Source organism: Babylonia areolata, chromosome 25, assembly GCF_041734735.1.
Source record: "Babylonia areolata isolate BAREFJ2019XMU chromosome 25, ASM4173473v1, whole genome shotgun sequence".
Classification (NCBI taxonomy): Eukaryota; Metazoa; Mollusca; class Gastropoda; order Neogastropoda; family Buccinidae; genus Babylonia; species Babylonia areolata.
Genome location: NC_134900.1, coordinates 26629708 through 26656172, shown reverse-complemented (window position 1 = coordinate 26656172; position 26465 = coordinate 26629708). Strand labels below are relative to the sequence as shown.

Sequence of the window (26465 nt, the reverse complement as noted above, 5' to 3'; positions counted from 1 at the left end):
GACTGGCCAGTGTGATACCTGGAAGAGCAAGATCACTCTTCATGAAAAAGTTAGTAATTGTAGAATCTCACATGGCATGTGAAATGCTTTCAGAGAAATATTCAAAGGCATATGTTCACATGTGTGCATGCCTGCATAATCATGTGTGTGTGTGTGTGTGTGTGTGTGTAACATGTGTATATATAAATGCATTGACTGTGTTTGTATTGGTGTGTGTCAGTGTGCGTGTGTGCGGACCTGTATATGCACAAAATGCCCATATGTGTATAACTATATGAGTGGAAAGGCACCAAAGCAAAGTGGCTGCATTTCAACACAGCATTGTTCATACAGCTAGTGATACCGTGGCACACAGTGTACCTGCTTCAAAACCTGACCTAACCCAGCAAACACGAAACAACCACACTGCACTGGAACTACAGAACAGCAACTGTCGATCAGCACACAGGTATACATTAACTCAAAAAGCCAACTGCAGGTAGCATCCACACACCCCTGTCTTGAACAAGAAGTCAATGTAAAAACAACAAAATCTGCAAGGACTGAGAAAACATTTTGACAATGGAAAAAAACAAACAAAACCTGCCTTCAACCAAACTAGTGTAGCGAGCACAAAATTTCCCTTTGATTTTTTTTTGAAAGATTTAATTGTAAATTTTCTCCCCTCTCTTTGATGGAAAATGGTGAGGAAAAGAATTCATGATTGTAAATCATAGAAATAAAAAAATCATGCACACAGCAATTTCAAAGATTCTGCTTTCTGTATAGTAACTGATTTTGCTGCAGTGTATATTGTATGGAGGAAAAAAGTAACTAGAATGGAAAAGAAAATCACTCACGACAACAAACTTTAATATGTTAATTTCCTTTCCAATTTTTGTATACTATGAGTGGCTCAACCGGTGATCAATAAAGGCTGTGATGATGATGTTCTTTATTTTATCCCTTTCCAGTTCTTATATATGTGTGTTTTAACTGATTTACATATTTTATGGTTTTTTTTTCTCTTTTTTTTTATGCCTGTGCTACGGAAGAAAAATTTCCATTTGAAACAGTAGTTTTCAGTGGAGAATAATGTGATCTTGAAATCTTGAATTCCTGTTCCAATCAGTGTAAGAGGACTTGGTACTGCATACATAAAACAAATTGTTCCTGAGCAAAATGCAGAGTGAAAATGTATTTACCAAGTGTTAAATGAAAAAAGTAAATAACATATGGTAAACTGAAATGGAAATACATACAACCTCAACTCATACAATCCCCCAAAATTCAATCCTCCTCAATGTCAAGGCTTGATGAGTTAACACATAGCTCTTTTACATGACCTCACTTGCATAACCATAGCTTCTTCCCAACACATCACGGCATCATGCGGAGAGCGCCGTCCAATCGGATCACTTCCCCGTTCAGCAGGGGGTTCTCCACAATGCACTGAACAAGGTGAGCAAACTCGTCAGGGTTCCCAAGGCGACTGGGGTTTGGAATGGTGCTAGCCAAGAAGGTGCGCACTTTTTCCGGAAGACCGGCCAACAGAGGTGTGTCAAAGAGACCTATAAAGAGGGGGAAAATATGTAAAGATCAAAAGAATGACAACATTTTTTTGCTTTTTAAAAGTATGTGAATATCAAAAGATTGACTTTTTTTTTCTTTAACTTTCTTTTTTGGCAGAGACATTTTTTGCTTTTTAAAAGTATGTGAATATCAAAAGATTGACTTTTTTTTTCTTTAACTTTCTTTTTTGGCAGAGAAACCTATAAAGAGGAAAAAGTATGTAAATATCAAAAGACTGACATTATTTTTTGTTTTTGAAAAGTATGTAAATATCGAAAGACTGACATTAGTTTTTGCTTTTGAAAAGTACTTAACATGAAAAGACTGACTTTATTTTTTGCTTTTGACTCCCCCCCCCCCCCCCCCACACACACACAAAAAGATTCAAACCTTGATATTTATTAAAGCACAGCACAATATAAAATAACAGATAAATATAAGTGCTCAAAATACAGAAATGAATATAATCCAGTTGAACTGATAAGAAAAAAAGACTGATATCTGATAAATGCGTTAAATGAGAGTCCAGAAAGATACATATTTGATAAACATGCAAAACTAGTGTCCAAGCTGTATCATGTAGAATGGTCTCTTTCAGTTTATGGAGCTGCATATTAGTCTTACAACTGTTTGCTAACCCCCCCGCCCCCTCCATCCCCCCAAAAAGACCATCAAATGATGCTGTGAGTGTGGCAAACACATGCTTAGTTTTGCAGTGGAAAAAGTTTCTTCTTTTGAAAATTATGGAAAATTGCTAGTCGTAGTTTTCCCATTCCTCGAGGTCAAGATATGTGCAGAAATACTATTGCCTTGATTCCCCCTTTTATGTGAAAACACATCCAAAAGATCAAATATGCATGGTAAAGATCCCGTATCCAAGTCAAGTTTTCAGGAGGCTTGTGGAAACACGAACATACGCAACATGCACATCCCCGAAAACAAGAGTATGGCTGCCTACATGGCAGAGTAAAACCAGCCATACATTGTAAAAAAGTCCAGATCTATCCAAGTGAATATGGGAGCTGCAGACCAAAAACAAAGAAAGGAAAGAAACCTACCTGGTGCAATGGTACAGACACGTATCCCCTGACTGGCCAGATCCCTGGCAATGGGAAGGGTCATGCCGACGATGGCTCCCTTGCTGGCGGAGTACGCTGCCTGTCCCATCTGGCCGTCATAGGCGGCCACGCTGGCCGTGTTGACCAGCACACCTCGCTGGCCATCTGCACTGGGCTCGTTCTTGCCAATCAGTCCTGATGCCAACCGGATGACGTTGAATGACCCGACAGTGTTCACCTGCCCAAGCAAAGCATTGTTGAATTCAGTTTTGTGGTATTAAATTTGTGTGCTATCACTTTTTGTCACAACAGATTTCTCTGTGTGAAATTCAGGCTGCTCTTATTCACCTGCCCAAGAAAAGCATCGCTGAATTAAATTGTGTGGTGTTTAACTGTGTGGTATTACTTTACGTCAAAACAGATTTCATTGTGTGGAATTCAGGCTGTTCTTATTCACCTGCCCAAACAAATCACTGCTGAATTAATTGTGTGGAATTCAGTTTGTGTGACATTACATTTTGTCACAATAGATTTCATTGTGTGAAGTTCAGGCTGCTCTTATTCCTCTGTCCATGCAAAGCATTATTGTGTGCTCTTACTTTTTGTAACAACAGATTTCTTTGTGTGAAATTCAGGTTGTTCTTATTCACCTGCCCAAGCAAAGCATTGTTGAATTAAATTTGTGTGGTATTACTTTTTGTCACAATAGATTTGTCTGAAATTTTGACTGTTCATATTTACCTGCCCAAGAAAAGAACTGCTGAATCAAATTGTGTGGTCTTAAACTGTGTGGTGGTTACTTTGTGTTACAACAGATTTCTATGTGTGAAATTCGGGCTGTTCTTATTAACCTACCCAAGCAAAGCATTACTGAATTAAACTGTGTGGTATAAAATTGTGCGGTATTACTTTATGTCACGACAGATTTCTTTGTGTGAAATTCAGGCTGTTTTCTCTCAAGGGAGAGCATGTTGCTTCAGAACAGTGCCACCCATCTGAAAGTCATTTTCTGTCTGTATTTGTTTTGCTGTCAAAATGGGTTTTTCCACAGAATTTTTTGGGGGACAATGACGTATTGTAACTTGGTTTTATTCATTTCAATTTTAGTTCTGTGTGTGTTTACTCAAGATCCTTATCGAACCTTTTTCAGAAAGATGTTACCATCTTTTTTTCTTTTTTTTTCTTTTTCTTTTTTTGTGTGTGTTAATTTGTATATTCATTTATATGAATACAATTTAGTAAATGAAATACCAACTTTCAAAGCAAACAACTAGTTGGCTATTTTCCTCTAATTTTCACAAAAAAATCTAATGACTGGAAGAAGAAAATCACTGATTTTTACAGCAGTGTAATATAATTCATAACCAAATTTCATCTTAGCTCTAAGCTAATTCTATCGAATTAAAATTTTCTTTTTATGAAGCACTTAAAATAATTCCTCATGTCAAGTCAACATACATATTTGCGACATACATTGTACTGAGCCATCAGAATGTGAATCAATGATCGGCTATATTTAGATTTGTTATTTGCATAAAGTTAATTCCATCAAAACTATTAAAGCCGTACACATAACAGCATTTTTTTTTTTTTAATAGTTAAGCCCCCCCCCCCCCCCTCCGCCCCCCCCCCCCCCAAAAAAAAAACAAACAACAACAACAACAACAAACAAACAAAAAAACACACACACAAATAAAGAACAAACACAAACACAAAAACAACAAGAACACTGGTCTAATTCTAAGGCTTAAGTTAAGCACATGGCTACACAATGTTTAAACAACAGGTGTCAACTATGAAACTTGATTATCCTGTCAGTGGTGTTGGCTGTTAAATCACCTTGATATAGCCTTGTGTTAATGGCTGGGCTATAAGCAATAACAAACAGCAGCCATTTCATCAGAGAATGTGGGTAGCTTAATTACAAAAAAAACCAGCGAAGCTGATACAATCCCCTATGTGTTGCTTGCAGAAGAGTCGTGTACAATATGAGTCATGTGAACTTCAGGAATAAACTGGTTCATATTGAAGTAGTCAAATTCACCATGGGCACGTGGAAAGGTAGGGTGGGAGTAAGGGGTTCTAAAAAGATTGAAAAACTATAGGGCAGAGATCTGAGATACCATCAACAACTTCACATACACACACATGCTCTCGAGCATGTGTGAAGTCACTTGAATCACACACAGTCATACAAATATATTTTTGATTCAACTCAAACTTACCTTTGCAACAATTAAACAAAACAATATCTGAAAATAGGAATAATGCACCCTTCACACACATTCAGCTCATAAAAAGATGTCATAAAAAAAACAACAACTTCATTTTAACACAACTCACAGTTATGACACGGGCGAAGTCTTCCAACGAATGCGGCTTGTCCTTTTTGAAGTTGTAGGTTTTGAAGGCTACACCGATGCCCGCACAGTTCACTGCCACATCCAGGCGTCCAAATTTCTCCTGGGCTACAGCTAACGCTTGTTTCACGTCTGCCTCTGATGTTACCTGTTGTGTAAAGCAACACTGGTTCACTGGCTGGCATGACAATACTCTTCCAAATCACAAACAGAATTCAGAATGTATATGAAATAAAAGGTGTGTGTTTCATGCATGCATGCATGCTTGTGTGTGTGTGTGTGTGTGTGTGTGTGTGTGTGTGTGTGTGTGTGTGTGTGTGTTGCACATGTGTGTAAGTGTGCATGCATACATGTGTGTTTGTACATGTATATGTGTGCAGACATTCTCTTAAATATGCATCCTGAAATGAGAGGAAAACAAAAAATAGAAAAGAAAGAAGACAACAAATTACACATCCATGCATCGATGGGCGCAATAGCCGAGTGGTTAAAGCGTTGGACTGTCAATCTGAGGGTCCCGGGTTTGAATCACGGTGATGGCGCCTGGTGGGTAAAGGGTGGAGATTTTTACGATCTCCCAGGTCAACATATGTGCAGACCTGCCAGTGCCTGAACCCCCTTCGTGTGTATATGCAAGCAGAAGATCAAATACGCACGTTAAAGATCCTGTAATCCATGTCAGCGTTCGGTGGGTTATGGAAACAAGAACATACCCAGCATGCACACCCCCGAAAACGGAGTATGGCTGCCTACATGGCGGGGTAAAAACGGTCATACACGTAAAAGCCCACTCCTGTGCATACGAGTGAACGCAGAAGAAGAAGAAGAAGAACATCCATGCATCTCTCTTGTATCTCTCTATTCTCCACATGGCAGCTAAGATTACCAACAAGTTATATTCAGGCACCAGTGAAAAGAGATTATCTAAGTTTTGTCCTTTGATCAAAATCACGGACTCAGTGACTGCATTCATTTTGAAAAAGAAAAGAAAAGAAAAAAAGACACACACAAAAAAATCTTTCTTTCCGGAGAACAAACAAACTTACATCGGTGGGAGCAAAGACACAATTATCTCCCAGAGATTTTGCCACATCTTGCCCACTGGAGCTGGGAAGGTCACAGAGCACGACCCTTGCCCCCTGACGCACAAAGCGCTCTGCTGTGGCCCGTCCCAGCCCTGAGGCAGCCCCTGTCACCAGTCCCACTAAGCCCTGAAAAATTTCATATATTCTTTAAGAAAAAGAAAATAGTAATAATGGTAATACTACTAATAATGGACATTTATTGAGTGCTTTCCTCCCTTGGAAGCAGCTCAAAGCACTTTACAATAAACATTATATGCAAATTAGATAACTGATAAAAGAGATGGCACAAACTGACATGATCTATCAAAGCAGCAAATGATCCACAAATCAAGTTTTTAACGTAATTTCTGTGATAACATTAAGCAATTTCATGCTGTATTTAGACAACAGCTTGTCTTAATAATAAGCAAAGGCAGCTACATGTATAGTTTCCATCAATGACAGATGTTTTGTGACATAATAGCTGCATACATGTGTGTGTGTGTGTGTGTGTGTGTGTGTGTGTGTGTGTGACTGTGTGTGTTAGTGTACATAAATGTGTATCTGTGGTATGTGTTCAGTCTGCATACATGCAAGCATACATAGTTTTACTAGCATTACTTAACTTTCCACCAATTTATTCACAATTAAATAAAAACATACTGTACCTGCATGTCAGTGAATCAGATATACAGAACCCAAAGACTTGAAAACTGAATAATTCCTGTACAGCACACTATTATGTTCTTTGTAACTGCAGCAGCAATGTGAAGAAGCACAGGTGTTATCTGAACAGCTGACAGTTCTCAACTGAACAAAGTAGTTATTGGTTCAACAACACAGCAGCTATTTAGCTTTCACCTCCCCCCTCCCCCAATTCCTCCATCCACTTTTATTTGTGCAACAAATGTTGGAGTTTCTAAATTGTGTGTGCGTGCGTGTGTGTGTGTGTGTGTGTGTGTGTGTGTGTGCGTGTGCGTGTGTCTGTGTGTTTAATTGGAAACTTTACAATCTTGAAACGATTTACCCTTTGTGTATAATGATGAGAAACTTTACAATCTTGAAATAATTTGCACTTTGGCCACACACACACACGCCCTCCCCATATTTTCCGAGTCGGTCTCACACACGTACACCCACCTAGTGGGTCACCGATGCACGCCCGCCAGGAACGCACTCACACACTCACATATGCACACGCATGATACTGACAAATGGTTTAAGAAAATGTGTATGACAACAGATGACAGTTTTGCGCTGTCTGATTGTATGCCGGCTTTTTGTGCTATGAAAGAGACAATAACCAAGTTGACACTCATTCTGGTTTCATTTATTACATGTATCAGGTCAGCACCGCGACATTCGATTGCTCTGGAGTTTCGACGACCTCAAACAGATTTTGCAGTCACAATACTGTTCAGCATCTTAAATTTTAGATCAGATTAACGTTCCGATGCGATGAATGCAATCTTGACAAGAACTCACCTTCAGCGTAACAATCGATGCCATTTTGTTAAGGTTAAAGGTTATAATAGTATTTTGACGAATCAAGTTTGTTCAATCCTGTCACCTCGTGGCTGACGAGCTTAGCGGAAGTTGACTGAGTGAAAAGGCAGCAGACGACTCACGTTTTCACAAAGAACCGTTCACTTTATGAGCACAGTAATTTCTGTTTACAGAATCTTTTCGTTATGGAAGTCGTGTTCGAAGACAATTTCAGACAGTGTTTAGAACATCTGAAAGTAGGAAACTTTCGAGCTGCTACATCAGACATCTATCCGATTTCAAAGAAGACGGCCAAGTTGGGTTATGCCAGGTGAGCCACCATGATGATTGGTGAAAAATTGGAACTTAAATCTGTATGTCATAACTACGTGTTATGTAATGTCTGGGTTAACCACCCCCGAAGTAATGTCTGTTTAATTGTAATTAACGATTACATTTGTGTCAGTTTGAAGGCTCGTAGGTGACAGTGCACTGTGTGCATATGCGGAATCAGTTCTCGAATGCATGCGTCTTTTGCGAATGTGCGTGCGCGCGCGCGTGTGTAAAAGAGTTCGTATAGATATAGTTTGTGCAAAGTCGAAATCAGATGATACTCCATAGACAGCATTGACTAGTATCATTGTCGCAGTTGGCAAGTACAATGAACATGTTTCCGTGCTTGCTTGGATCTTGCCTATTCTGTTAAAATCTGGGAACGTCCACCTCCAAGCTTCCATGTGCTTTCTGTTACTTTTGATAATGATTTTTGTTTTTAAAGATTGGGCAGCGGCAGTGTGGTGAAGAGGAAAAAAAAAAAGAAAAAGAAGAAAAAAACAACCCCAAAAGCATCTAGATAAATATGAGGTGACAGACACAAGATAAATTTACACAATATCTCTTTAAATATGGGTTCTCAAACAGTGGAAAACACTAAATATCATACTGAGTGCAGCAGAGTGCAATCACACTGCAGCAGAGTACATTCCCAGATTGTAAAACACAAAAAAGTGCTCACGCTGCTTGACATTATTATATTGTGTCCACTTGCCAAAGAGATAGAAAAAATAGATTAAGCACCCTTTTATGAAAATACCAACACCCCAAACAGCAGAGCCAAATGGGCCCCACATGGGTCCCACATGGTTAACCAGATAGGCCCCACTTGGGCTAACACAGGTGGGCCCCACTAAGATTCGCAATGGGGTTTCCAAGTGGGACCTACACGAGTTTCTGCTGGGATCCCAGTGGGCAATCCCATATCTGTGATGGGCAGCCCATCAAAATCCCATCTCAGATGGACTTACCACATGAAAACCATATGGGGTCTGGTGGTATTTTGATGGGATGTCCCATGTCCCAGGTGGTATTTTGATGGGATGTCCCATGTGATATTTTGATGGGCTGTCCCATGCCCCATGGTATTTTGATGGGCTGTCCCATGGTATTTTGATGGGCTGTCCCATGTGATATTTTGATGGACTGTCCCATATCCCAAGTGGTATTTTGATGGGCTGTCCCATGTCCCAAGTGGTATTTTAATGGGCTCTCCCATGTCCCCAGTGGTATTTTTGTGGGCTTTCCTATGTCCCTGTGGTATTTTGGTATTGATTATGATCACACACACACACACACACACACACACATTTCTGAAAAAACAACAGGAATTTTATTTGAATAAAATTACATCACATGGTGGAAAATCATTTTCACAAATAAAAGGTCATTAACATTTTTACAGTTTCAATCCATGACATTTTACATAATTTATATCTGCTTCATCAGCAACATCAAATGTAGTTCAAACACCTCGAATGCCAAATCATAAAGTTACCTTTAGGCAAACATCCCAATGTGACATTCATAAGAAAAAGTATTTCTTTATAAACAGAAGTGCAGTTAAGGCAGCCAAGAATACTCCGTTTTTTGGTTTTTTTTTACAGAAAATGCTTATCTTGAAATACATATTGCTATACAACATCAGAGCACTGCACATTGTGAATCAAGCATTGTCATACAAAACTCACAAAAATTCAATAGGTAGCAAGCATTTATTGCAACTCTGTTACATGGGGGAAATAAATGCTTGAGACAAAAAAACAACAACAAAAACATGCATAAAGATATGGGTGACTACAAGAAAAGCAAACTTTCACTTTCTGAATAAAAGAAAAACAAAAAAATCACCTAACACATAACAGATGTCGTAAATAAAAGTCACAATCAATCTTCTCAAAGACACAACTGAACAGAAGGCTGAAAAGGAAAGCATCTTCCATACATGCAGCCTGTGAAGCAGGTGGCTATATATATATATTTTTTTTTTTCATTTCTTTTCTTTCTTTAATTTCATCTCTGTCAGTTGATAGTTAGGATGTGCCGGAGTGTGAAATTCATTCAATATGAAATAGTGTTAAAATTATTTTGGTGACATGGTATAAATAACATTTACATTTCGCAATGCAGTTCTGTTCTAATGAGTTAATTTGGTGAAATATCAGTTGAAACAACAATTAAAAGGGTGCTCGTTTTCACAGATCTAAAGTGGAAAATCAGTTGTGCTGTATCTTGACTTGATTGTCTATTGGTCTTGTGAATTTTGTCACAGTGCAACTGTCCTGGATTTCTCACTTAGTACATTACATCTTAACATTACATACATACATACATACATGCATAACTACATATCTATCTCTGGTCGGCTGGGCTCTAAGCAATATTTTTAATTTAATTTAACATATCTATCTGTCTGCCCAAGCTTCCCTGCACAGAGTTCTTTATATTGTTCATATATATATATATATATATATATACACATGTATCTATATATATATATATATATATATATATATATATATATATATATTTATTAAAACATTATTCAAGTGATAACAATAAAGTCATTGAAGTGAAATGCATTTCTCTTTAACCTTGAAAGACTTTATTGTGAACAACTCTTTTGCTGCGGGAAAGAAAAAGGGTGAAAAGCTTATGAAATCAAGTTGATAAATATGGTGACATATAAAAATACACAAGATGAACACATGTTAAAGAAAATCTGATAATTTCTCATCTGAGATAATAAAGTTGTTCTGATTCTGATATATTAGAAAAAAAATCATAAAAAATAATATGTACTGGTTCATGTACAATAGTTCTGGTAATTCACATTCTTTTTCAGTCATTACAGTTTTTACATGCACTCATGAGCATGAGACATTTGAGTGAACAAACACTACTGTGTACAAGATCTGTTTATTTCCCAAACTTTTGAAAATTGGCTGTGCATTTATTTGGTTTCCTGGATGTTGTTTCCTCACGAATTCATAAATCTGTGTCCATTTCCCTCTGTTAAGGTTCTGAAACAAAAAGAATAAAGGTCTAAATGAAATATAGCAACACACACACACACACACACACACACACACACACACACACACACACACACACACACACACACACCTACACCTTTTGCCTTAATTTGGCCTTACATACACGCCAACACCAAACGCAGAAACACATATACTAAGTGACTAACACTTACTAAATGACTAACACCACTGCCCTATCTAATCTATCTTACTCAAACATACACACACACACACTCACACTCACACACACACACACACACACACACACACACACACACACACACATCTTTGCATTCACACACACACACGCACGCACGCACGCACACACACACACACACCTTTTGTCATAATTTGGCCTCGTATTCACTTTCTTTCCATTGGCCCTGAATATTTTCAGCATTCTAATAGTGTAATACATTTAAACTAATACCAATAGTAATAAGTATACAATACTTTTCCTACTTATGTAGCTAAGGCATGTAAAAGAATCCATAGCAAGAAAAAGTCCACTCTGACAAATTTCTACCAGAAAAATATCTCTCTCATAATTGACGTATCACTTACCACTGCTGCTGACTGGAGGAAACAGCAGAAGAGTGCTCCAAAGGCATGTTGATCTGTGTCCTGCTCCTTCCCATTTTCATGGTCTGATGTCTTCTGGGTGTCGTTCTGATGCCTGTGCAGCTGAAGTTTTTGTTTCCTGGGTGTTGTTTCCTCGTGAATTCATATGTCTGTGTCCATTTCCCTCTGTTCAGGTTGTGAAACACAAAGAATAAAGGTCTAAATGAAATATAGCAAGCATAAAAGAACATTTATTTATTCATTCATTATCACATATTTTAGACTTGGACAAATAACACACTCTCACAAGCGTGTTCTTCACCACTTCCCTATCTAATCCATCTAACACACACACACACACACACACACACACACACACACACACACCTTTTGTCTTAATTTGGCCTTACATACATGCCAACACCAAACGCAGAAACACATACTACGTGACTAACACTTACTAAATGACTAACACCACTGGCCTGTATAATCCATCTAACTCACACACACACACGCACACTCACACATCTTTGCATTCACACATACACACACACACACACACACACACATGCATGCACACACACATACACACCTTCTGTCTAAATTTGGCCTCATATTCACGTCAATCCAAGACCAAACGCTCAAACACAGACTACACTAAGTGACTTACACGCAAACACAACTTAAACCATTCATTACATATATATATATATATATATATCTATATCTATATCTAAATCTCTCTCTCTCTCTCTCTCTTTCTCTCTCTCTCTCTCTCTCTCTCTCTCTCTCTCTCTCTCTCTCTCTCTCTCTCTCTCTATATATATATATATATATATAAGCAGTTAGGTTTCTGTTAGTGTTAGTATGTTGCACATGTGTGGACGTTAATAATTTGATTACTGGTGTCATTACTGTCAGATTATCTGTGTTATTTTCTTTGTACTGGTTGATTATTTTCAATTTTCAGTTGACAGTGTAATATAATTACAAGGTAATTTCTTTGTACTATGCTTTTTTACCACTGGCCCTGAGTATTTTCAGCAGACTGATAGTGTAATACAATTAAACTAATACCAGTAGTATACAATACTTTTCCTACTTTTCCTACTAAGGCATGTAAAAAAATCTCTGTATGACCATTTCTACCCAGCCATGTAGGCAGCCCTACTTCGTTTTTGGGGTTGTGCATGTTCTTGTTTCCAGAACCCACAGAATGCTGACACGGATTACAGGATATTTAACGTGCATATTTGATCTGCTTGCGTACATACATGAAGGGGGCTCAGGCACAAGCAGGTCTGCACATATTGACCTGGGAGATCGGAAAAATCTCCACCCTTTACCCACTGAGAGTTGAACCCGGAACCCTCAGATTGAAAGTCCAATGCTTTAACCACTCGGCTATTGCGCCCGTCATTCTCAGATTCATGTATAGCAATATTATCCTATTGGGAAACATTACATTTGTCCTTTTATCCAAAACAACTATACATTTATTGATTGTGTAACTCACTGTCAGATATTTTAGGTATTCGGTATTTTTTTAAACATACTGGTATAAGAAATGTGCATGGCAAATACTCGTACATCGTCAAGTTCCTTAATTTTGAGACACGCATACACTTTGCAAAGCATTGGTACTGTGCTCAAATTTCTCAGTAATAATAGATTTTTTTTATAGGAAAAAGTCAAACCCAGAAACTAGTGAAACTGAAAGAGAAAAACAATTATATATGAAATTGCTATTAAGGTTTTATTGTACTAAAGTGACCCATCTTTTTAGTCTTAACTTTGGCTCAGTTAAAACAGTTATAAAATGATGATTAAGCCTAAGAAAGATAAACTGCATTAAGACAATTTTTTGTTTCAACATTTGCTTACTTAATAGATGATTCAGTGATTGTGACAGTATTTAGCAGTTAACTCAGTTGCAGTTCCTCTCGATTGATAATTATAGTGAACTCACTATCAGCGTTTAGTCTTCATCAGTTAATGTTGGTCATTGACACATACAATTTTGAAATGACCCATCAGTGTGGCAGGTTTATAATCTGTTTTTTCTGGTTGTTTTCAGTTGTATAGTTTACTCTTATTACACACATAGATCTATGCTTTTCTGGCATTTTTGTCTCATAATCTGACAGCCACACTGTAACTTATCTTACCATTAGATGCTTCTGTGATAGTGTTTGTATGAGCAGTAACTAATCGCTTTACAGTCAGGACTGCAGTTTTCTCAGATATTTTTGTGAAAAATAGAGGGTTTAGAACAAATTATTTCAAATGCATTTTGTGTCATTAATAATAATGGATACTTTTATATAGCACTCTATCCAGAAAACTGCTTTAGGTGCTTTACAAAACACATGATTTTATACAAAAAATACGGTCACATTCCCACATGATGGACAAAAGTAAAAAATTTAAAAAAAAATAAAAAAAAAGCAAGGGCTATGCTGCCTGTCCGGCTTAGCTCTCTCTCCAAGTAGACCCGTTTCAAATCAGCAGTAACAATGTGGACAGGGGGAAAAGAGGCCAACAGGAGGAACTTGAGCAGAGACCTTGGCGAGCTTTTTGAGCTTGAAAACTATCATGGGAGACAATCTGACTGTCAATTATGTCCACTTACATGGACCTTAATGTTTGATGTTGCTTTTTGTCTAGCCATACACACACCTGTATCAGCACTGCCCAATTAATTACACTAAAAAAAAAAAAAATCAAACCACAGTAAACACAAAACTCTGTCACATATGTAAACACACACAAACACACACACATACACTGGAAAACAGCCAGTAGCTATAACACTGTTGCAGGCAAAATGAGGTGATGTTATTGATATGACTATCTTTGGCAACTTTACCAAAATGCGCAAGTGTGATTGAAGACCTGTGCATGCCAAGTGAAGCTTTGCAAGTTACCTAACCTGCTAAAGAACGAGGCAATGAAAAGGATACTATACTTTTATCACAACTTTGTAATTATAACCCGTGTTTGCACAGTGATCTGTTTACATGAAGTTGACAGCGCTTTACATCTGACCTTCGGACCTTGACAATATATCGTGAAATCAAACTGATATTTGTGGAAGAAGAAGAAGAAGACAGCACATATGGGCCTACACTCACATGCATACATTAGTGCTGTACATGACAGCACCTACATGTGTGTATATATATATATATATATATATATATATATATATGTGTGTGTGTGTGTGTGTGTGTGTGTGCACAGACAGACACTTCTGATACTAAGAAGCAATGATAATGGTAGCTTTGGAACTTTTCTTTCACTTTGATAATCTTGAGGGGGCTTCACACACAGGTATCTGCAATATCTTTTAAATATCATTCTTCTATTTCATGAAAAACTGAAGAATAGTTAAGTCCATAAACATATAGATGGATACTCTTTCATAGAGTGTGCTACATAGTTGATGGTTCAGGGCTGCTGATACATGTATGTTTTGTACTTTGGTTTGCAGTGAGAATGATGTGGAACGGTTTGCTCGATCGATGACTGATGTCGTAGCCATGATGGCAGAGAAGGTTGGAGAGCTTGATGACGCAGGGTGATGGAAAGGAGAATTACCGTTATTTGCTGATGGATACCTTTAGGATACTGCGAAACAGTTGTGGTGCCAGCCCAAAGGTCTGAATATATTATGTGTCATTTGAGTAAACTTCTAAACTAAATGTTAATTTGATGTGTAACAGTGATTAAAATGTTTTGCAGAGTATAATCATTTTACGTAGATTTAATTTGAATTCTGTTTTGTCCTTTTCGATTAAAGTAAACTTTTTTTCCTGTCTGTAAGTAGTTTTGTGCATGTGTGATCCTTTCTCATTAAGTTGTTTAAATCGTTCTTAATTATAATTTGTATCGAGAAATAGAGATTTCTAGGACCAAGTATTTTAATTGCTCTACAAACTAAATTCAGTAATAATGGCAGTTTGTGTTTGTGGTCATGTTATTAGTCCTGTGAATACGATACAGTTATTCGTTAATCATCTTTTGAAATCCTTTTTACCAAGCTTGTTTGTAGATATCTACTTATGTTTGTTAGCTCACTTAGAAATGTTCTGTCTTTAAGTTCCTGTTATTATCTTATGTTAGGTGCACTTTGAATTTGACATAGGAGTCCTGTTGGATTTAATCTTCAGGTCAAGTTACTTTATATAAAAAAGTTGATTATTATGCAGAGATTTTTATGCTCTCTGTCTCTCTCTCTCTCTCTCTCTCTCTGAGTCTCTCTCTCTCTCTCTCTCTCTCTCCCTCTCTCTCTCTCTTTTCTCTTTCTTTCTGTCTCACTTGAGTCTCTCTCTCTCTCTCTTTGTCTATCTGACTCTCTCTTTCCTGGAAGTTCTGCCTTACTTTTATCTAATATAGCTTCTGCTGGACAGATGAAACAGACTCAACACACAACACAACACAACACAACACAACACAACACACACACACACACACACACACACACACACACACACACACACACACACAGAGATCCACCACCCCTGCCCCAATACCTACTAAAGCAAACGTGACCCCCCTCAACACAGGTGCAAGAGCATCTGGGCGGAGCTAAGCAGGGTTCCAGACTGATGATGAGCACCCATATGATCTCGGACAAGGTGGTGAACCTTTTCAGAGGGGAGTCCCTGGTTCAGGTGTTGGCAGTGATCATTCAGTTTCTGTACAACCTGGGGGTTGATATGGTGGCCAACCAGGATCTGGTGTGGGACAGCTTCAAAGGAAAGCTCAGGTGAGAGTGTGTGTGATTGTGTATGTGTGTGTGTGTGTGTGTGTGTGTCACTGTGTGTGTGTGTGTGTGTGTGTGTGTCACTGTGGAACAGTTTTAAGTGTGTTGACAGACAGATGCGGTATAGACACATGCACAGATAATACAAGCAATACTTGTGATAATGATGAAATGTAATATTTTACTGAAGAAAGTTTGTAGGGCTGATGGTGACAAATTTCTTTGCAAAGCTTGTCAAATACTGTTGTTCTTTCTGTGATAGCTGGTTACAAAATATTTTGACAAAACCTTTTACCTTACAAACTTAAATGAAAATCTGAGCTAATGATAGTCATTATTGTAATTGTATATTATGTTTTTGTAAATTTTAGATCATGCAGTTTTCTGAAAGCTATTTTTAAAAACTCTCTCTCGATCCAGTGACATTGTTTGATTGTATGTAACTTTTTGGAGACAATATTGGAGCAATGGGTTTCAGTGTGGTAATGCTACTTCTCCTAATTGATTGGTCATGTATAAATATGATGAATTTTGATGACCTATTTTTGATATCATCAAAGCCGTCATGAAAATTGTTCATGTGCTTCAATTGAAAATGTGAATTTTGATGCTTTGTTTGCAGGACATGGTTGGACATGGCTGACAGAGAATCTGAAATGGACCAAGAGCCATCAGTGAAGATTCTCAACAATTCCTGTGCTGTGGTCGAGGTTTGTCTTCCCCGACAGTGGCAGAGGAATGAACGGTTTCTGGAGGACTTCACATCCTTTGATAACATGCAGGCGGTCATACAGGCCTCCTCTTTTTTCCAGTTTGATTTTGGGTGAGATTGTCTGCCTAATTGGACAGTGTTATTGTTATTACATACGCACACACACACATATATATATAATGTAGATAATATATAAAATGTATTTACCACCTCTGTGTACACAAAACATACAAAGTCGTGTAAAGCATTTTTCTTGTTTTGTCATTTTATCTTTTAATGGTGGAGATGATGTTATATATGGTATATTCTAGCCTATTTAGCCTTCCACAATCGATTCACCAGTCACGATAGGAATGTTGCTTTGAAACTGTTAACATAGCAAAAGATTTCCAATGACATATTGTGATTAAGGAGAATTATGTTTGAGTCACAGAAGACTTTGCCTGTCTTTCATATTTAAAAGCATATTGTGTTGAAAAAGAGATAATTATGATAGGAGAAATCATGGGATGGGGAGGGTAGGGTGGGGGTGTTCATTGGCTGTTATTTTTCATAAACCACTGGACTACTATGATGCAGTAAGGACAAAAATGAATAGCTGAATATTTCATGAAAAAAGATATGGGTCACAAACTCTTCTGAAGGTTTCGTCTTTAAAGAAAAAGGAAAATTATCAAATCTAAGAACAAGCACATTTTATTCTTTGCATCTTTTAGTTCTTACTGATATCAAATTATAAATAGTGTGGTTTTTGTGGATATGTTGTTTTTTTTCACACTTTGTATTTTCCAGTCCTGTGATTTTACAGTCTTTGGATGACAAATTTTGCTCATGTGTGTGTGTGTGTGTGTGTGTGTTCACAGCAAAAAGGCAATGCTGAAGTTGGTACAAGTGCCTAATTTGGCAAAGTGTCTTTATCCGCAGCTGAACCCCAGAGAAAGGTTGGCTTTTGTTTCATTATCTATTTTGTCTTGAAAATTTTAAGCTTGTTCCTGTATTCTTGAATGAGGTAAATTTAGACCTTTTTTTTTTGTTTTTTGTTGATTTTTTTACCAAAAATAATTTTTCAGTTCTTGAATTGAAAAAAAAAATGTTTACACGCTGACCAAAACTTGACCAAAACTACTGTATTTAATAGACCTTTTTGAAAATGATAATTGGGTAAATCTTGTGGAGTACTTTCCAATGAAGCAGACATAATCATGTTTCAGTGGTACAAGCATTTGCTGTTAGCTATGTTTTGGGTTGAATTTCTTCTATTTCCAGTTTCTTGCCCAGAATTTTGTTGGGCGTTGGGGCTGGACAGGGTTTCTATTGACTGAAAAGAGAGGAAACTGATGAGGTGTCATTAAGAAATAAAGATTATGTTGCACATCTGCCTCAGTTGGTTGAGTTCCTGTCACATGCTACTAGTGCGGCACACACTGCCCCATCTTCAGTCTTGTCACTTTTTCATGGATAATGTGACATTGTGGCAATAGTTTTTACATTGCAGTTTTCCTGCGCATCTAAAACATAAGTAATTTGGGATTTGATCCAGACATTTATGAATAGCAACTGACCTATATACTCTGTATTATTCTATAAGCACTGGTGTGAAAAAAAACATTTTGAATAATTTGGAGTTCTCACAAAAAGTATTGTCCAACCAGCATTTTAAAGCATTCTTCCACATTGAATTTGAGACCTTTGAAGGCACCTGATTAAGTATTAAATCACAAAAGTCTGATAGCTAGCATTTTGGTTAAGGGTTTGTAATAACTAGATAAGTGTTTGTTAAAGTGATAGGGTGCCAGCTGTTGTTTTCCCTTGTGTATGCGTGTTACTGTAGCTCACTTCTGTGAAGGTGTATTTTCTCCATGAGTAAAAGCTGTTTGATTGATTTCAAAAACATGCCTTTTTTCTTTACCTAAAAGAATTTCAGAAACACAGTGATTAAACCATCTGATCCTGGAGATAATCCATTTCTTATCTGTTTTATTGCTTACGTGATCATCTTCTGTAATATCCTTTCCCAGTTTGTCTTTTTTTCTGATCTTGAGATAATTGAAGAATCTCTGTATTAGTATATAAAATTTAAAAAATCCTTGGATCGATTCATCCTGAAAGTTTACTGTTTTTTGGTCTCTCTGGTGGTAAAAGTTGATAGCTCATGCTTTATTTCATTCTGATCTGTTAGTTTTACCTTTTTTTTGTGATGCAGTCTTGTATGTTTGACTGAGCTTTTTCCTTGTCTGAAAAAATACTAATCTTTTTCTGTAATAAACTTAACTCTGGCATGAATTTGTGCTTCTTTAGCTATTTGCATTTCAAAAATACACAGTTACATTTCAATGGAATCTGTTTGCTTTATTAACTCAACATTATTAGGATTAGTTGCAGTTTCACATTCTACCCTGTTCAGTTTGTGTTGTGATCGATACAGTTTTATTCTTTGATTTGCTTTTTGTGTAGTGGATGGTTTCTTTGATCACTGTTCCATCTTAACTCACTTGTGACAGCAAGTTTTCTCCCTTGCTTTCCCCCACAGACGGTCCATTTGTAAGGGTTTGGAAAAAAACTTTTTAAAATTCAAAATACAGAGTAAGAAAATGAAACTTTCAGAACTGGTTTATTACGTGTCTGGCTATTACATATAAAAAATTCAAAATTCTCATCTTTCTCATCAGTTTTGCCATTATGTAGAAAATATTGCCAATTTTTCACCCCGAATCACCTTTACCATGCTCGCTTTCTGCACTTAATTCACTTTCTTCTTTGTCATCCTCCACCTCCTCGATGTTCGACCCTTCAGTTTGTAGCATTTCAGGTACTTTGGCAACACTAAAACATTGCCGTCGTTGCCTTGTTCACTCCGCAACATTTTGAGAAGAACCCGCTTCAGACGCCATTTGCCAACAGGCTGCCACGCGAGCAGGCAACCAGTCAGTGACTGTCAGCGTGTGTGCGAGACAGGCCACACATGACAGGCTCGTCAATCATACCATTTGGTTGTGGAGTGACCCAGAATAGCGCACTCTGCTTGGCTAATCACAAAAACACTTGTACAGTGCGTAGTGGATTTTTATTTTTGGAATATGCTATTCCATTCTGTTGTCCAAATCCAAATACATTTTATGTAGGAATGCTCACACATTCCGTCGTCCAGGGAGAGTTGATCCTAATGTTCCTGTACAACTTAAAGAAATAGAAATGAAAAAGAAGTCACAATGTTTTTGTGCTGTTTATTTCCATAAAAAGAATACTTACCCTTCTCCAGTGTTCAGAGTAAAACAGTGGAGGTAAAAAAATGTTTGATTCATATCTTCAGGGGATTGTGTGTTTGTGTATTTCAGGTACTTTGTGTGCAACTGCATGAAAGATGCGATCAATGAATGGCGCACTGCGGACGAAAAGGAATCGGAGATGCCCACGTTACACAGTAACCTGCGCTTCTATGCAGAGAATGTGATAGTGGCCAGGCCTTCCCTGGGAGTTTCGTTGTTGGCACAGCAGCAGTCAACAAATAACGTGGTAAGCTGTTAATGATATGGATACTTACATAGTGCCTATCCTCAGTCTGAGACCAACCTCTAAGCACTTTACAAACTCAGGGTCATTTGCACGACAGGCTGCCTACCTGTGTAGACTAGAGCTGACAGATGGCTGCCATTGGACGCTCATCATTCGATTCCTTGTGTCATTCAGGTATATTTCAGGCACGCACATGTACGCAGTCAGACATGTAACATCTCTCATGTATGACCGTTTTGTTTATTCACCCTGCCATGTAGGCAGCCATACTCCATTTTCAGGGGTGTGCTTGCTGGGTATATTCTTGTTTTCATAACACACCGAAAGCTGACGTGGATTACAGGATCGTTAATGTGTGCATTTGATGATCTGTGTGCGTTTACACACGAAGGGGGTTCAGGCACTAGCAGGTCTGCAGATATGTTGACCCGGGAGATTGGAAAAATCTCCACGCTTTACCCACCTGGCGCCGTTACCGAGATTCAAACATGGGACCCTCAGATTGAAAGTTTATCTTTTTAACCACTCGGCTATTGCATTTGTTGTTCAACGGTATTGTGAAATGGCACAGCGTGCTGTGCTGCATGATCACAACTTCACTGTTTTGTGTCTAGTTATCAATCCAGCCTGGTCATCATCCAAATTAAACTGGGGAGAAACAAAACGTGTGCAAACTTTTGATCAAGTCAGTGGATCAGTTAACATTTGCTCTTGGAATCAGACCAGCAATTGTGCAGCAGGACAGGCAGCAGGAAAGTCATGAGTTCGAACCTTATCGGACATGTGACTTGTAAATTTTATTTATTTATTTATTTTTTCTTCAACTTTTGGTGGGCTCCTGCCCAGAGTTGAATGTAGCTGACTTGAAGAATAGGACCACGCAATCAAGTATTACTCATTTTACTCCTGCATCTTTGAGAGGGTTATCGAATCTCTTGAACAGCACTGTTTTGAGTTGGGTCTCTCAGATCAGGTTGATGTCAGGTATTATAGTAGTGAAAGAAGAATATAGCTCTGTAACATTGTCTTAAATATGGATTTCTTAACAGAGCATCATCAAAACAAGACCAGATAAAGAGAGAAAAATGTAATTATCTCCAGTTGTCAGTTATGTTGAGCAGTTGTCAGCTCCCCCATCCAATTCCATGAATGTAGTCAGTTTATTTTTGGTGCAGCTGGTTTGGCAGAGTTTGTTTTAATGACCAGTTGGCTGGTGCCCTGAAGATCAAGTTGTTCAGGGTAATGGTCTTGGTGTTGTGAAGGTTATGTTGTTCGAGGGTGTGAAGTCTGGATGTCCATCTGTTGAAGTACTTGATCATCAAGAGGATATGATGGCAGCTTGTGTACTTCCTTTAAGCATTTTGTTTTACTATCCCAAAATGGGGGGTTGGCGTTTACCAGATACTGGGTTCTTACAAAGTAGTTTACAGTACTTGTGTTGGTGTGTTCATGTGTAGCCAGTGTCAATGACTGTAGTTCTAGTGTTGTTTAAAGTGACATGTAAAGGCTGTTTTTAAGGACCTGCACCACCACGTGAAGATGCTGGAGGTGATGGCGGTGGCTTCCTGCTGCAGGGAGTTTGCCAAATTTCTCAGCAGCATCAAACTTGTCAGAGCCGAGGGACCCAGTACACTGGCAGAATATGCCATAGGTGAGTAGAGATGATTTGTTTTGCTGCTGTTCCCCCCCCCTCCCCCCTGCTACTGTGGATTTCCTTCTCTGAAACTAGGCCCTTGCAGGCAGAATGCAGTATAGATGAGTAGAGATGTATTGCTTTGTTTTTATTCTTTTTCTTGCTGCTATGGATTTTCTTCTTTGAAAATGTGTGGGTTTTTTTGTTGTTGTGTGTGTGTGTGCGTGTGTGTGTGTGTGTGTGTGTGTACTAAATCACTAGAATTAAATTGTTCTGCTTTCAGTAAACGAACTTGACATATCTCATGAAGCTTTTTGAATAGTTTAGTCGAAGTTGGGTCACTTCACAAAGGTAAAAAAACAACAAAATTTACTTGAAATTTACTAAAAGGAGAGCAATTCAAGGGACACAATCCACACTTGTTCTTCACAGTGGTGCCAACTTGGGTTATTTCCCATTGATGAATGACAAAGGAGATAGATATAGATATATATATATATATATATATATATAATCTCATACATCCCCAGCAGACACTTAGCAGTGTAAAATTTTGAGCATTCATCATATGCCCAGTAGCAGGCTACACACTGTGACTGTTTGCTGTCAGTACTGTATTGTGAATGCCAGATCAATGACCTGACAATGATGTTGGGAGTTGTGTGATATTTGTGACAGGCTTTCTGGGAGTTGTGTGGTGTGTGTGACAGGCTTTTTGGGAGTTGTGTGGTGTGAGTGACAGGCTTTTTGGGAGTTGGGTGGTGTGTGTGACAGGCTTTCTGGGAGTTGAGTGGTGTGTGGCAGGCTTTCTGGGAGTTGTGTGGTGTGTGTGACAGGCTTTCTGGGAGTTGTGTGGTGTGTGTGACAGGCTTTCTGGGAGTTGTGTGGTGTGTGTGACAGGCTTTTTGGGAGTTTTGTGGTGTGTGTATACCAGACTCTCTGGGAGTTGTGTGGTGTGTGTGACAGGCTTTCTGGGAGTTTTGTGGTGTGTGTGACAGGCTTTCTGGGAGTTGTGTGGTGTGTGTGACAGGCTTTTTGGGAGTTTTGTGGTGTGTGTATACCAGACTCTCTGGGAGTTGTGTGGTGTGTGTGACAGGCTTTCTGGGAGTTTTGTGGTGTGTGTGACAGGCTTTCTGGGAGTTGTGTGGTGTGTGTGACAGGCTTTCTGGGAGTTGTGTGGTGTGTGTGACAGGCTTTTTGGGAGTTTTGTGGTGTGTGTATACCAGACTCTCTGGGAGTTGTGTGGTGTGTGTGACAGGCTTTTTGGGAGTTGTGTGGTGTGAGTGACAGGCTTTTTGGGAGTTGGGTGGTGTGTGTGACAGGCTTTCTGGGAGTTGAGTGGTGTATGTATACCAGACTTTCTGGTAGTTGAGTGGTGTTTGTGAGCGGACTTTCTGGAAGTTGTGCGGTGTTGTGTGTGGCAGACTTTCTGAAGGACATTCACATAGAGGGCAACCGGAGTTCCAACATGTTGAGCATGGTGAAGAGCAAGAACGAGGTGCTCAAGGAGCACCCTGCCTACCAGCTTCGATGCGACCTTGTGCGTCTCATTGGCAACCTAGCGTTTCAGAACAAGGAAGTGCAGGATTTGGTGAGTCAGTGGAATGCAGTGCTGTGTCATGCTGTGTGCTTTGATAAGGAATCTACTCAAAATGGTAACATATGACAATACATCATTGGTTCAGGTTGCTTGAAAAAAAGAAATGTCTCCCTTTAGTTTTCTGGTGCAGTTGGTTTGTTAGTGTATATGTATGAAATCGCAGGTTTTCTCCCTGTTCTATTATGAAATGTTTTTGTTGAAACTACGTGAAACAAAATTGGATACCTCATATCCTTGCTGTCCGGTGAAAAGTTATGGTTAAGTCTTGGACCCTTTTTATTTTATTTATTTATTTAATACAGAATCTGTTGACATCAAAACAATCAGTTAAAAAATTTTAAAGACTCAAAATCAGTCATCAAAATCAAGTGTTGTATACATGTTGTCAACCAATTTCATGACAGAAAACCGAAACATTACATGTGATGGTGTATTTCTGTACAAAATAAACTTCAGACTTCAGTTTAGTTGGATGTAGGAGGCTTTGAACCGAACACTGCTATGAAAATGGTCTGTAATCTATCTGTTGACATGATTTTGTTTCCTTTAGGTGAGGGAACACGATCAGCTGCGAGGTCTGCCCGTGATCATGGAGCAAACTGTGATTGATGAGCGCAACCCTTGTATCCTTTGTTGCTGTGGGCTGTCAGGTGTAGCAAGATGGGTCATGGATTGGGATGTGGTTTCTGGCTGTGTGAGTGAGATAGCAAGATAGATCATGGATTGGAATGGGCTTTCTGTCTGTGTGAGTGAGATAGCAAGACAGATCATAGATTGGAATGAGCTTTCTGTCTGTGTGAGTGAGATAGCAAGATAGATCATGGATTGGAATGAGCTTTCTGTCTGTGGCAGCAAGATAGATTATGGATTGGCATGTGCTTTCTGTCTGTGGAAGTGAGATAGCAAGATAGATCATGGATTGGAATGTGCTTTCTGTCAGTGGAAGTGAGATAGCAAGATAGATCATGGATTGGAATGTGCTTTCTGTCAGTGGAAGTGAGATAGCAAGATAGATCATGGATTGGCATGTGCTTTCTGTCTGTGTGGATTGGCATGTGCTTTCTGTCTGTGTTGGTGAGATAGCAAGATAGATCATGGATTGGAATGTGCTTTCTGTCTGTGGAAGTGAGATAGCAAGATAGATTATGGATTGGCATGTGCTTTGTCTGTGGAAGTGAGATAGCAAGATAGATCATGGATTGGCATGTGCTTTCTGTCTGTGTGGATTGGCATGTGCTTTCTGTCTGTGTTAGTGAGATAGCAAGATAGATCATGGACTGGAATGTGCTTTCCGTCTGTGGGAGTGATAGTGTGGACTGAGAGAGATGGAAACGGAGAGGTGTCTGTATTTCTTGGGTCTGGTTGATGCTGGATAGTTTGAGGCTGAAAGCAGTTATCTACTATATGGCAGGCTCTCACACAGTCTGGCTTGACAACTGAATAATTATACATAAGCATCTGTCAGTCCTGGGAAATACATATCTATATAATGTGTTATTATTATCAGTTGGAGGTGTGGGGGTGGGGGGGTGGGGGGGGTTGGGGGGGATCAGCAGGTGGTGTCCTGCGTTATGTTGAATCAGTACAGGCACAGCTGAACACTCCAGAGTAACATGCAGTATTGCTGTGTTACCTCTGGTGCTATGTAGCCTAAAAGTCAATATCATTGTGAGCTAATATTAATATCCGTGTCGGTATGAACCGCCTGATGGTAATGCTACTGAAACAGAACATAGGCCAAGGGAAAGAGTTATTCTTCTCACAGGACAAGGGAAAAAGTCATTCTGCTAATTGGTTTAAACCACTTAGCCCTGGGGATTTAACAGCCTTGGCAGGTTTCCTTGCCACACTGATGTGGAGAAATTGCAGAAAATATACTGTTTTTCCTCCAGATTGTGTGGGGGACACATCCTGAATTATAGAAATTAGTTCCATTTCCTTATGGTTTATGAAAATGTAGTAACATTAAAACCGTTTTAATGAGACTGGTTTTGACACCAGAGCAATTCTCGGGTGCAGTGCTCAGTGAGTTAATGTTGGTTCATTACAAGGTGGTTTAGAGGAAAAGGTGATTCAGGAAAAAAAAAAAAAGTCTTGTCGTTTGTTCTTAACCGCTGAACAGTCCTGGCCGAATGGGCCAAGCTGGCACTGAGCAACTTGGTGCGCGACAACGAGGAGAGCGCCCTGTTCATCCACAGCCTGAACCTGTCGAACCAGCGCAACGGCGTTGGGATCATGAAGGGCTGCGGTCTGGTCCTGGAGAAGGAAGGGGACCGAATCAAGATCCGAGAGGAGGGCTCGCAGTACACCCTCACCAGGCTGTCTGAGAAGGAGCCCAACAGGCCTTGATGCTTGTGTTGTTTGCCAGGAAGGATTTCTTCATACCTCATTGTGCATGTTCAGAGTGAAAGTGCTGGGGGTTTGTCGGAACAGAACAGTAGTGAATGGGGTGGGGGGGGAACCTTGTTTTCTTGACTTTTAATTCTTCATCGATTAAGTTTGGGTTTTTTTTTTGCTTTTTTTTTTTTTTTTAGATAGTTTGTGAGAATGGGTTGCTTTTAAAGAATTGTCAGTAAAATAGATTTATAAACGAATGAGGAAATAACATGGATTTATGTCTGTCTCTCACCAGAAATTGACGCATAAGAATACAGTTAACATGTACATTTGTTACCAGTCGCCTGAGCCCTCTGGTACTTGTATATCAGCAGCAGTATCGGTTTGTGACAGTGGATGTAGCCAGTACATGTGTCAGTTAACTTGCCTTTTGTATAGTGATTCTAGCATTCTGT

The 26465-nt window shown here is 38.9% G+C and overlaps 2 protein-coding genes across 3 annotated transcripts; one reads left to right on the top strand and one right to left on the bottom strand.

Moving 5' to 3' along the window:
* Positions 1–179: 179 nt before the first annotated feature.
* Positions 180–7643, bottom strand: LOC143299448 (3-hydroxyacyl-CoA dehydrogenase type-2-like). Its single transcript, XM_076612655.1, has 5 exons — positions 7519–7643; positions 6016–6180; positions 4953–5117; positions 2610–2847; positions 180–1550 (listed from the first exon to the last, which is right to left on the bottom strand). The coding sequence occupies exons 1-5, from the start codon at positions 7540–7542 to the stop codon at positions 1360–1362; spliced, it is 783 nt and encodes a 260-aa protein (XP_076468770.1). The 5' UTR covers positions 7543–7643; the 3' UTR covers positions 180–1359.
* Positions 7644–26113, top strand: LOC143299447 (ataxin-10-like). Of its 2 annotated transcripts, none has more exons than XM_076612654.1 (10): positions 7644–7849; positions 14941–15107; positions 16016–16218; positions 16838–17038; positions 17791–17868; positions 20263–20440; positions 21959–22091; positions 23498–23664; positions 24224–24296; positions 25796–26113. In XM_076612654.1, exons 2-10 carry the CDS (start codon positions 15018–15020, stop codon positions 26020–26022), a joined length of 1350 nt encoding a protein of 449 aa, XP_076468769.1. In that variant the 5' UTR covers positions 7644–7849; positions 14941–15017; the 3' UTR covers positions 26023–26113. The 2 variants fall into 2 exon arrangements, with proteins under 2 accessions (XP_076468769.1, XP_076468768.1); XM_076612653.1 differs by having other exon boundaries at positions 21947–22091.
* The last annotated feature ends 352 nt before the right edge of the window (positions 26114–26465 follow it).

What these genes read in the sequence shown, in the direction of transcription:
- LOC143299448 (XM_076612655.1), bottom strand. Translation starts at nt 7,542, where the DNA reads ATGGCATCGATTGTTACGCTGAAG. An exon ending in GTGTCTTTGCTCCCACCGAT is followed by an intron (nt 5,118 to 6,015) that starts GTAAGTTTGTTT and finishes TTTACACAACAG; the next exon opens with GTAACATCAGAGGCAGACGT. An exon ending in TGTCTGTACCATTGCACCAG is followed by an intron (nt 1,551 to 2,609) that starts GTAGGTTTCTTT and finishes CCCTCTTTATAG; the next exon opens with GTCTCTTTGACACACCTCTG.
- LOC143299447 (XM_076612653.1), top strand. Translation starts at nt 15,018, where the DNA reads ATGACGCAGGGTGATGGAAAGGAGAATTACCGTTATTTGCTGATGGAT. An exon ending in AGCAGTCAACAAATAACGTG is followed by an intron (nt 20,441 to 21,946) that starts GTAAGCTGTTAA and finishes TGACATGTAAAG; the next exon opens with GCTGTTTTTAAGGACCTGCA. An exon ending in ACTGGCAGAATATGCCATAG is followed by an intron (nt 22,092 to 23,497) that starts GTGAGTAGAGAT and finishes TGTGTGTGGCAG; the next exon opens with ACTTTCTGAAGGACATTCAC.